At 33.8% G+C, this 13,180-nt stretch overlaps 1 protein-coding gene and 1 non-coding gene across 2 annotated transcripts in view; one reads left to right on the top strand and one right to left on the bottom strand.

Annotated features, from left to right (window-relative positions):
- The window catches only part of LOC129239460 (otoferlin-like), a 196,337-nt gene that overhangs the window by 39,115 nt on the left and 144,042 nt on the right, over positions 1-13,180 (top strand). The window contains exon 4 of the mRNA XM_054874961.1: positions 10,478-10,548. Within this exon, the coding sequence (XP_054730936.1) occupies positions 10,478-10,548 (71 nt within the window). The remainder of the gene's footprint in view (positions 1-10,477; positions 10,549-13,180) is intronic.
- Positions 10,656-10,728, bottom strand: Trnar-ccu (transfer RNA arginine (anticodon CCU)). The gene has a single exon. It is a non-coding gene; the product is annotated as a tRNA-Arg (tRNA).

Genomic DNA, 13,180 nt, shown 5'->3' with positions numbered 1-13,180 from the left:
CACTATTTCTTTTTCTAAAAAATATAGTTCATTCCACAACAAAAACCATTTAAAGTAAAGTTACAAACTTTCCACAAAACTTATAAAAAATTTTAAAATTTCATGATTGAAGAGCTGTCCGGTATAGACGTTAACAGCCTAATGAGGTTTCTCAATCGGAATAACCGTATAACTTGTTGGTAGCGAGGATGTGGCATCGAAATGGTGTTGTCTTTTAGCTTATGATGTGTGACTTTCTATAATTTTTCTGTACGATAAGGCCAAATTTTACGTCTGTTTGGCCGCACAAATTTTATTCGCTGTGAGAGTCGGCAATTTCTTCGCTTCTTGTTCGATAAAACAACAATTGCATTGTGTGCGCCGAACAAAATTTCAGCATAGTCGTGGTTAAGTCAAGAACGATAGAATATTCAATTCCCCTTGAGCATCACCTGTAATAAATTCGCTTTGGTACGATTAGCTTCACAGTCTGTGGTGGGCCATAGTTTCATCAACAATCCTCCTACAATTCAGTCTTCCTCTTTCCTCATTTCTCCAATTACGAATGTTCATCGGTTTTAAGTCTGCTTCGACATCTTCGAGCCATCTCTTTCTTGGTCGGCCTCTCTTTTTTTCTCCTACTGGACGCAAAGTAAACACCCTTTTTCGGTTTCTTTCATTGGGCATTCTTATGATGTGGCCTATGCATCTAATACACTTCACTTTAATAAAACATATTACATTTTCACCACCAATAAGGTTTTAAATTTTCGTTAGTGTCCTTGGTACGATACTTCAGTACTTATTGAAACAAATTATCTAAAACTGAGGGATAACGTCAAAGAAAAAAATTAATAGAATTTTGGAGAACGGGAGAAGTAGCGTCCACTTTCCAGTAAATGCGTTGTAACTAATTTGTTTAAGAAACTTTACCAAATAAGGTATGTACTTTTAATTTGAACTTATCAGTCATGTCCTGAATATTTATTGAAATCTGCCACCTTCCATACAATTGAAATTTCATTTTATGTCCAGACGTATCTCAACGCAACGTATAGCATTTGAAATAGAATTTTTAAATAAAAATATCTTAGGAAGGCTTTGTACCAAGGCGCATTCATTAAAGGTGGTGGCACTAGACCAACAACAATATTTTCTACGTTTGATTGTCCAAGCAAAGTATTGGGAAAGTGGAAAACAAAGAATAAATTCGTCTTGTTTTCTTCTGGGCTGACAGTCATATGGACACGGCGAAAGAAAAAACAAATCAGCTGATTTACTGATAGATTTACTATAGATAATAGATTCGCCTTGCTTTGTACACATACTCGTATTATCCTGAACGAATTATTCTCTGCCATCTAACATAGGTGAAATGGGCTAATAACCTAGTATTCCTAATGTCATCAACGAAATAAGTACACCAACGCTCTCTCAAATACAACTTATAAAGAATGGTTTCGACGCTTCCAAAGTGGCCATTTTGACGTGAGTGATAAAGAAAAATTCGAATATACTCAACTACAACAATTATTAGATGAAGACGCATGTCGAACCGTCCAACCCTTGATTATATGTCTAAAGAGTTGGATGTTGAACGACCAACCGTCGGCAGACGTTTGCACGCGATGGGCGTGGTCCAGAAAGCAAGTAACTAGGTGCCACATCAATTGAAGGAGAGGGATCTGAAGACACGTTTGGTGACGTGTAGGACACTTCTTGAACGGCAGAAAAGAAAAGGTTTTCTGCATCGCATCATCACTGGCAATGCGGCGATGAAAAATGGATCTATTATCCTAGCTCTAAGTGTGGAAAATGTCGGAGCCTACCAGGTGAATCGCTACCAGGTCCATCGACAGCGAAACACAATAGGTATTCATGCTTCAAAGGTTAGGTTGTGCATCTGGTGGGATCCAATGGCGCATACTTCACATAATATTTATATATTTATCATTTATTATTTAATTGTTTAAATAATTCGTAACTTTGGCTGAGAAAGGACTGAAGCTTATTCCCATACCCAATATATTTACTGTCATAATGTACAAATTTCAAGACGCCAGGTTTTTTTCATTTAATTCTGAATTTCCCCGATATTTTTTCATATACCAAAAATTAGCTCTATATTTTACATACATATCTGAAGTTTTCACTAAATCTTGTTTCCTTGTATGTAAATACAAAATAGCTAATATGCAGTTTGATACTTCACTTTCTGCTTATCTTTGAAGAAAAAAGCCGTGCTGTTTCCGACTCGTAGCATGCACTTCAGATCCAATATACAAGTATTCGAATTCACTTTATAGTAGGGCAGTGATTTTGGATCTCGTCGCGCGAGTTGTATTACAGAATTTACTTGCAATATATCTATGAAATTTCGAAGCAAGTGTGGTCCTACCCTAATGTATATATGAACAAAGTTATTTATTTTAGTATGGCATCCAAGCATGCAAGAACCGTGTGAGTGACGTGCATGTACTGCAGCTTGATGACTTTGACGTTCATAGCAGCGTAAATGTTTGATAAAATTCTACATACATCATGCATGTAAGTATGTATGTGTAAATGGAAATATGTAAAAATATGTAAAAATGCTCATAGTAGCACTTCTAGAGAACATGAGAGCACAAACGCGTAAAAGTCCTTCTAATCCTTTACTTGAATGGGAATTAAAGTGTACTTACGATTTCTGTTTGCAATTAGTTGTAAAAAGTTACTACAAATATTTCACGCTAACGTGTAATGTTTTAGCGATTTACAAAACAGTACTTCGGGTAATGTTCTAAAGATGGAAATGTGAAATAAATAATTTTCAGTTCGAAGTAAAATAAAAAGAAGCTTATAGTCAACTCAGATGGTAGATAAATTAACCCGGAAAGAGGCGGCCACTCCGTTTATAAGTCCAGAGCCTTTTTGTGGCCAAGGAAGTGTAACTTCTTCTCTCTTATTCAGGATGTAGAATGAAAGGTAGATTTAACCTAAACCGATTTAAAGATAGCCGGGAATTAAATAAGAATAATTCTAGAATCGTCACAGGTATACTAACATGAGAATATACTTCAATGGAGTTTGCAGGGTCTGAATGGAGGAAAATAAAACCGCCAAACATGTGCTAGCACAAAGCGTGACTGGGTAAACATTTTTTTTCTAGAGGAGAAATTAAAACTCAATAAAATAGGGCAAATACTAAAATTTATTGCGAAAGTTGGGCTCAGAGAAATACTCCAAATCCACGAAGGGGCGCAATAGATCTTTCAGGTCGCATTGCTAAATCCCGTTACTTTAATAAAAGTAAACTCAAAGCACTGCAATGACGAGGATGCTCTCATTTAGGTATTCAGCGACTCGCAGTATTTTAAGGACTGTTTTGTGACCCTACATCACAACCTACACACGAAATTACCCTCTGCCAGACACTTTTATCGGCAATAAAAAGTACCCGCTGCTGGTAAAAGTTTGTGTGGAATGTTTATTTGAAAATATTTTTAAATTCTATAAAATGGATCACAAAGGATATTTAAGAGTTACTCACACACCTCAGGCTGCATAGCGTCAATTAAATAGTCCTATTTACGCTTTATTCAAATATTTTCAAGTCACAAAAGGAGTGTCACGCGAGATTTATGTAAATCAAGTACAGAAACTGTTAGTGATGATGAAAGATCAGGTCATCCACAAAATAGATTGTGCCCAGGAAATATCAAAAAGCGTGTGACTTCATTAAAAATAATAAGAAGTCATCCGTGAAAATCATTGAAATAGAATTGTGGACTCTATGGATGAGATACAGTCTGTGTCAGAAGAAAAGAACCGGTTTTTTTCTTGTAACTTCAAGATATATTTCTTTCTGCTTTTTCCTGCATAATAGTCCCACTCAAGGGCTACGACTATTATGCTGCTAACTAAGGTCAGTGTCGTTCGGAACTTCCCCGTAAAATCAATCAAACAAAAATGAGTGAGAAGTACGCGAAGCGTTTCAAAACAATGTTTTTACGCACGCGTTCGAAAGGGCCGAAATTATCTTACGCCGCGGCTGCAAAAGTGATTAAAAAATTGAAAAAAGTTTATTGTGATGTGGAATCAGCGGTATAAGGTGTATTACAATTTTGATGACTTTTGCGAGCGCGCCTTGAAGCGAGTGACGACAAAAAAACAGGATAAAGTGATCGTCCAACTTTTTAAGCGGGTCTCTTCTTTGTGACTACACCAAGCGCAATCAGTTCTTGCTAAGAAGAGAATAGATGTGAGTATCAACATCATCGAACGTCGACTGAAGGAGGCGAACATATCCTACCATCCCACATTACCAAAACCAATGCTCTCAGAAAAACCCATTGAGAAACTACTAAACAAGAAAAAGGCGTCACAGTATTGGACTGGCCTTCCCAGTCCCCAGACGAAGACCCCATTGAAAATGTGTGAGCGCTTCCCTAGAGCAATATTTTTCACTGGATTACTGTACGAATGAGCTCATAACTGAAACAGTTATTGGAACTTCAGTAAAAACGAGAGTTATTGATGACAAATATAACAAAACCATTTTTTGTTTTTAAAAACTATTGTACGAAAAAACTTTTGTTCTTCAAAAAAAATTAATTTTTCAAAATAATTTGGAAAAAATTAAAAAGAAATGAATTACAAAAATTAATAAATTTGAAAAAAAAAAATATTTTTTTCAAAAAAACACTCTTGCTACATTTTATCCCAAGAAAGAAAAAAATGTTAATATTTAAAAATTTCTACATCGAAATCTATAAGTTATTTATTTAATTAATTTAATTTAATTTCATTTCATCTCATTTAATTTAATTTCATTGCATTTAATTTAATTTAATTTCATTTCATTTCGTTTAATTTAATTTAATTTCATTTAATTTAATTTAGCTTAATTTAGTTTAATTTAATTTAATTTAATTTTCGAAAATATTGTTTACCGTATCCTTAATATACATATGTATATAATATTATATGTAATACATAATATTTTTTGTAATTGTGTTGTATAGTTTAATCGGGGTATAATGAAAAAATTTGTGGAAGACCTATTTAGTAAACGGAGATTGTTCATAGAACTTGCATCAGAATTCTTTTAAGGCCCTTAAGACCTTTTAAGTAAATCCATTCAATAAATAAACACAGTCTATTTAAAATATCATTTCGTATTCAATTTGAACTTTTTTACAATAATTTGTTTTCTTTTTTTAAAATGACTTTTACATTGACATGTCCCTTTTTCTTGTTTAAGATACTCTCCTAAAGCACCATCTCTATAATTTCGAAGGCGAATATACTTAAATAATCAAGAGAGCTTGTGTTTTCTTCACCCACGCGATAGCTTTGCCGACGGCTGTAAAAGCCCTATATATGAAATAAATTTCGTATTCACTCGATCGAGGAGTCTATTTAAGCCGGGATTCATGTACTCTTGTTTCAAATTTTTTTTCTCTTAAGCGGGCAACCCTCCCATAACAGGACGCGAACACTTGTTTTCCACCCCAAAGGATACTTTAATTCCCCATAACCGGACAGCCAACAACATTGTTTTTACGTTTACTCGCTACCATATTCGCAGAGCTATTGCTTATTCAATAAATAACACTTGTTTGTATAGAGGAGATTCCTGTAAATACGAAGAACTTGTTTTTAATGCAGTAAAAACAAAAATATATATTTATTTACATACATACATATGCACGTAGTTCCTTATTGTACGCATACGTGAATCGCAATGCCTAAAGCAGTGTTGAGTTTAAAAGGCAAAGTTAATGTCATTGAAGTTCGTAAAAAACTTAGTGAACGCGAGTTGGCAACGAAATGTAAGGTCAGCAAAACTCAAGCTGCTTGCATCATCAAAAACAAATACCAAAATTTACGTTTGCGGAACACTAATGTCAATCCGGAGAGAAAAAGGAGTCTGCTAAAGCCCAAAGGACTTAATAAACTCAATTACGACGATTTTAGTGCATCATCCACTAAGATGATAAGTTTTACCGAAAAGGTACCGTAATTGATTGAAGGATATGATTCGCGAAGCGTTTATAATGCAGATGAGACTGGCTTGTTTTTCCGTGCATTATCCGATAAAACATTTGCACTAAAAGGCGAAAAATGGGTAAAAATAGGCTGACGATTTTACACTGCGCCAATATAGCTGCACCTTTTTGTTATTAGGAAATCTGCAAGACCTCGGGGTTTTCACAACATAAATTTGAACAATTTACCCGTTACGTGACGATCAAACAAGAAGGCTTGGATGACGTCTGATTTTGATGACAGATTTTCTCGTGCAGTTCGATAGAAACTTGCAATACATTTTGTATAAAAAACTTTAAGTTCATGTATAAATTGTTATTTTTAAAACACATTTTGTTTCGGATGGGAGAGACAAATTCTGTTGTGGAGTTCTCAAAATCAATTAATTTATTAGATGTTGTTTATTTCATACACAAATTGTAGTGACAAGTGAGTCCATAGACAATACAAAATTGTTTCATTAAAGCTGGGTTTGGAAAAACAGATATAGTATGCCCAATAACGATAGCGGTTGGACCGTACAAGATGAGCTTCCGCTATCAGCACTTGCTAAATTCTCTAACGTTATTAATCGAGTTCAGAGCGGAATTCAAGTTGACATGGAAAACTATCTTAATTTAGATAATGAAATATTCTCTAATGATGAAGATTTGGAAAATATCAATACTGAAATGTTAACGTTTCCCAAGAATCGTTGGCCATCTCGTCTGAAGATGAAATAGAAAATGAGATTGACAAGTTAACTTCCTATAAGGAGGCTTATTTAGCTATAAGAAGACTGAAAGCTTTTTCTCTAAACCACAACGAATTTAAGGGTGTTAAACTGCTTACTGGTCTTCAAATACATCATTCAAGATATTTAATTAGAAGGAAAAACTCGTCAAGCTAAAATGTCTCACTGTTTTAAATCAATTTGAATATCTTGAATAATAAATTGTGTTTTTTAGTTCTTGAAAAAGTTTTGACGAAAATCCTTTCTTTGTCTTATATGTATGTATATGTGTATTAATATTCTTATTTTGGAAATAAAACTGTTTAAAGATACATATATTACATATTTTTATGAACTCTTTTTATATTTTCCTCATAAGCGGACAAATTTGTCAGTCCCATAGTTGACCGCTTAAGAGAGAGGACACTGTATATATTTCATAATTAAATATTTAATGCATAATATATATTTTTTTCTTTTTAGACAATTAAGTATGCGTATACTAATAATTTAGAGTCGTCCACAAAATGTTAAAGCACTGAGTATTTGTTATGGCGCCTCTAGAATTGTTCTACATACAAATTATTCACGCCATCAGAAGATTTATAATTTTTGCAAATCGCGTCGTCCACCAATCATATTTGATACTGGTGAACTAGGCAGCTGCAGTATACAAACCGACAAGCGATGGAAAGAGTAAAATGAATATTTCCAATCATCAAAAGATTTTTTTTTAATTTCATAAAAAAGTTATTAAAAAAAATTTGATAATTAATTTTGAGCCAACTTGTATATACAAAGAAAGGACAAATTATACAATGCCCATGAAATTTTTCATTCATTTTATATTGTCTTTTTTAAGTCTTATTTTTTTGATAAAAAAGCGCAAAAAAGTATAATTTTCCAACAAGTAAACAATATTTCTCCTCAAATCCTCAGTCTTAATAATAATTTATAAAAAAAAATTGTATTAAATACATATTTTTCACTTAGCACTAAAAATGCCTTACAGGCAGTTTTTACTTGCAGTTTCAATAAGTAAAGCTTAAGATTTCATAAAATTATTAAAAAATATTAGTTTTAAAGAATTATATAAAAATCTACCAAAAACAAACAATTTCCCTTACATAAAAATATGGGATACTTCAAGGGTTTTGCCAGATCATTAAATATTAACAGATTTAGAAAAAAACAACACTTTCGTGTGCTTCCGTGTAGAACAATTCTGAAAGGTGCTGAAATAAATATTCAGTACTTAAACCGTTTGTGAGTCACCCCAACATATATACATACATACATATTTACGTACGTTTGCAAATACCTTTATACCCATAGAGAGCCCATATAACTTTCAGGTCACAAGTTGATATATCCACTTTTCACCAAATAGTTTTAGTTTTACTTTTTCACAATGTAATAACCAAGACCAATATTGATGATGGTTGGCAGCACCATCAATCTAAAATGTCAAATAAATACCTTGGAAGTTGTCTGTAAATAGAAACCAAATGTCCCTTGTGCAATTGAGATTATTTGAACTTTTGTCAGTGTTTACTTAAGGGGAGCAGCTGCTCCAGTACTTTAAAATGTTCCTTTTTTTAGTTTTTTTTTGCTCTTTTCAATATTTGAAGCTTAATAGAAAGTATAAAAAGTCCCTGTAAATTCAGTGAAGTAATGAGCGTTGAACGACGGATGAGTAAAAGTACGTTCACATATACAGTAATTAGCAATAAATCTTCAAAATAAATTTACCCGTTCACATACCATATGGCAGATTACCTGCCAAACTGACAATCAGCTGTCAATACTGATTTGAAAGATTTTTCTAGCGTTTGCTTTTTGAACCACCTGCGAATGGCAATACAAATGACATGTCAAATGTGTTCATAATTTACTTAAAGGTTTGACATTTACGAAATGGGACGCTATACGCTTGAACAAAATTGGGAAATATTGAGAACCTATTTCCAAAGTGGTGAGTCTTCTTCTTCTTCCGCGGTTACAGTAAATGGCGAGCGTTACCGTGACATACTCCAGGAGTTTTTGTTTCCAAAAATTGAAGAGGATGACATGGACGACATTTGGTTTCAACAGGACGGTGCAACTTGTCATACTGTTAAAGTTATATTCGAACCGTTTTTGAAAACCAAATAATCAGCCGAAATTCCGATATCAATTGGCCGCCTCGGAGCTGTGATTTAAGCCCGTTGGACTATTTTTTGTGGGGAGCCGTTAAGGACAAATGCTATGCGAACCATACAGAGACGATTGATGCTTTAAAACACGAAATCGAAGTTGCCATTCATGAAATTGCAGCCCAAACAATCGAAAATGTGCTTAAAAATTGGGTTGAGCGAATGGTCTACTGTAAAGCCAGTCGTGGCAGTCATTTGAACGATATTATTTTTTATTCATTAATGACAATGTTCAATCTTCAAAATAAAAAGAAAGTTTAAAAAAATGTTGATTAGTTTTTTTTTATAGCCGATTCAAAAATAAAATTTTACATGGCCCACCCTATAAATATGTATATACAGGGTGGGCCAAATAAGACCTACTAATAACTAAAGACTACTGCCTAGCAGTATGCGCAGTTGCTCCATCTTGTTGAAACCACATATTAGGATACTGCTCCGCCATTGGCCGCAAAAAGGTTTCAATCAATGTTCTGTAAGAAGCTCCTGAAATCGATTCCGGCATTTCATCCTTATTTTCGAAGAAATATGGATCGATAACTCTAGTGGCCATAACACCGCACCAAACAGCGTTATTTTGTACTGTAGGGTTCCAAAATAAATTTCCAACAATTCAATTATAACCTACAAAAAGAGAAAAATAAATATGTCAAAAAATAAAAAAGTTATTTGTGCTTAACATTAGTAGGTCTTTTTTGGCTCACCCTGTATTATATATATGATAGTAATAACACAATTTTTCCAGCAAAATTTTGTGATCAATACTACCAAAAGCCTTTGAAAAATGGAGTAATACTAGCACTGCTAGGTAGTTTTTATCATAAGCAGGGCGAACATCTTCAAAAATGTTAAGCATAGCTGTGGAGCAACTATGCAGACTTCTGAAACCCGACTGGAAGTTACTCAGCAGATTATTCTTGTCCAAGTAGCAGGTGATTTGTCGCGCCAAAAATTTTTCAAATACTTTCGATAGGGCAGATAAAATGCTTATTGGTCTGAAGTGCTGAGGAGCACAGGTTCAGAAACATTGTTTGCCATTGTTACTCAATGTTACAAATTGAATTAATTACAATAAAGTTCTTTAAACGAACGATGAATGTTTTTCTAATGTATGTTTATAATAATAGACTTTCCGTTGCATACATTTTTTTATATTTAAGAAAAAAACAGAGCCAACCAATTTGAAATATAAAATTTGATATGAATAAGTACAGCTTCATTTTTTGTGTCAATTGTATTTACATATAAGTACGAGTATAACTACAAAATACAACAAAAAGCTTATAGCTTACTATTATTATAGTACAGCTTCATACAGCTACAACATAATCATTGAAGTGCACTTAAAAAACAAACCACTTTCTACTTTCAGTTAAAATATTGCTTCAAGTACAAACATGCACTATTTTAATTAATTTATTTTGCTCGTGGCACAGAAAATTTTAACTTTTATTGTGTATATTTTCATATTTTATGTACACAAAAACAAACATTAGTACCTACCTCACAATGTACAACAAATTATACATCTGTATTTAAATTTTTTATACATTTTTAGGTTTAATCAACAGCGGTTACATACACATTGAAGACCAAATGGTGGATATATCGTCGAATAAGCCTATACAGGTAATCTAAAAGCACAAAAACATACGCACAATTTTATTTAATTAAACAAAAAAAATAAGTATGCATAAAAAAAAGTAAGTAAGAAAAAAAAAACCAGGTTGTGGCAGTACCCCAGATGGGACTCGAACCCACAATCCCCGGCTTAGGAGGCCGGTGCCTTATCCATTGGGCCACTGGGGCGTAATTCACTATAGTGTCAAAATACATACAACAACCAAATGCCAACAAAATATTACACACGAGAATTACAATGAATACGAACAACATGAAAGCAAATCGAGTATACGAACGAGCACTGCTTACGTATGCTTCATCTCAACAGCACAGCGAAAAATAAATAATAATGAAAAGCAGCTGCTGATAAACAAGCAAACTCATTCACCACAAAACAAGCAGGCAACAACAAGGCACGCTACACTACGCTACAACCGAATTTGTATACATATGTATGTACATTGTTTTAGTTACGTATATACATATATACATACCAGAAATTTATACGTAAGCGAGTAGCGAATAACGAAGGTCTGCATAGCCTACACCACCGGTCGTATCTAACCACACACTTACCTACCAACCTTCTAATGTGCATGCATGCCGTTAAACAAGTTCGTGTGTGTGTATGAATTTATGTATGTATCCATGTACATACATGCATATGGATTTGTATGAAATGAAACGGAGTGTGCGCTATATGTGCAATAGTGTACTAAAGTGAGATATGTATACCCAGCCAACCAGCAGAGTACGCAAGGTGTGCCGCCGTTCCTTGGCAGGCACGAAAAAGGGTCCCAAAGGAGTATGCCCGCCGGAGAAAAGGGCATTTTTAATGTACATACATACATGCAATTATACATACTTGTGTTCATATAATTAAGTCACGCTATAGTTAAAACGCAAAATCTGGCGAAACGGCGCATTTTATTAAAAAACAACGGCAAGAAAGTTGAAAAACTAAAGTTATAAGATTTGTATACAAGTTTTTGCTGTATATCTTTTTAAAATTTATGTTGATCTATAAACTTTTAAAAGCAAAACAACGTATTCCTCTATATAATTTATGCTCATATTATTCAGACGTCTGGAAAAAAATGCATCTTATAACAAAATTTTTCACTCCAAAATATATACGTGCGTATTATTAATATAATAAGGACATATGTATGTATGTATGTATGTATGAATATATGGATATGACGCAATAGATCTCGCTTGGTCGCAGTGCGCAGTACCTAATATTAAAAATAATATTTACAGTGTACTCCCTCCTAACGGACACCTCTCTTAGGCGGATACCTCCCATAAGCGCACACAATTTTCGGTCCTTTAGGTGTTCGCTTGAGAGAGAGCACACAGTATATGGTATTTATATTCCAAAATTCTGTATTAGTGCATTTAGTACTACTTTAATTTTTATTATACAAAATGTCATATACTTTTCTTATGCAACATGAAGCGCTTGTTCGAGTTGCAATCACACCGCTGTGTTGCAGAATTTCTTAAATTTTCACGTTCGAAGTGAAGCTCTGCAAAAGTTCGAACTGTAAGTAATTCAGTCATTGTTGCGGGCAAAGTCTTTAAAATCGGTGTCATACAAATGTTGTCTGCATTATTGCAATGAAAGACGAGAAGTGAGTAAACTTTTATGATTACATAATTTAATATAATTTGTGTTATATGCTATTTCTATTTATGCCTCTTTATGCATTCCAGCGAAAAGCGAAAGTAAATTACAAGCTCAAAGTAGAGGTGCCATAACCATAACCACATAAATCTTCTGATCGAATCAACCGACCGGGTGCAGATGTTTATGTATAGCAAAGTGCTGCAATACTACCAAATTAACCTGAAATTATAGTAAACTTAAGTAAATAAATATAAAATTAAATAATTAAATTGATTGTCTCTATGCATCGCTTTGCTTATATATTTTAGGAAACCCCTTCTAACTTCCACACATAGTTTACTTATGGATTGCACCAGATATTGACATTGACTTAGAGTGACAATATCACTCACTATCTTGTTCAATTCCTCGAGGAGGATCTGCCATAAGAGATCCTTATTCCCGGTTTTCTTGCAGCTACTGCTCTCTTTATGATTCCCCACAAATTTTTTATTGCGTTTAGGCCAGCGCTTTGCTTCGGCCACGGAAATGCTTACAAAATTGGCGCTAATCCACACTTTCTTTTTTTTCTAATGCTTGGGATCGTTACATTGCTGGAAGCCCAAGCAAGCGTTAAATTATTGGAGTAAATTCCTATCAAGTGTTGTTGCAAAAAAAGGCCAATATGATAACTTAATAACCACCTCCTTTCATTTTTTTAGTATACATCGGACAGTGGTGAACTTCTCACGTAGATTCTTTCATCATTCCCAAACACGTTAAATTTGGGCTCGTCAGTCAAGATAACTAATTTTTTAAAAATAAGGGACTTTAATCAATCAATCGCTTTGCACAATTTTGTGGGTTTTGTTTTCGATACATTGGACATACGTCGACGGATATGTCCAAGCACAATTTTTTTCTGAAATCACTTTCGGAAAAATGGGACTGATATATATACAGCATAATTGCTTAAATTTTTGCTCTGATTTCGGTTCAGGCTAAAAGCGATCTGCCTTATTCAAC

This window comes from Anastrepha obliqua, chromosome 2 (genome assembly GCF_027943255.1).
Source record: "Anastrepha obliqua isolate idAnaObli1 chromosome 2, idAnaObli1_1.0, whole genome shotgun sequence".
Taxonomy (NCBI): Eukaryota; Metazoa; Arthropoda; class Insecta; order Diptera; family Tephritidae; genus Anastrepha; species Anastrepha obliqua.
This window is presented reverse-complemented; position numbering and strand designations above follow the sequence as displayed.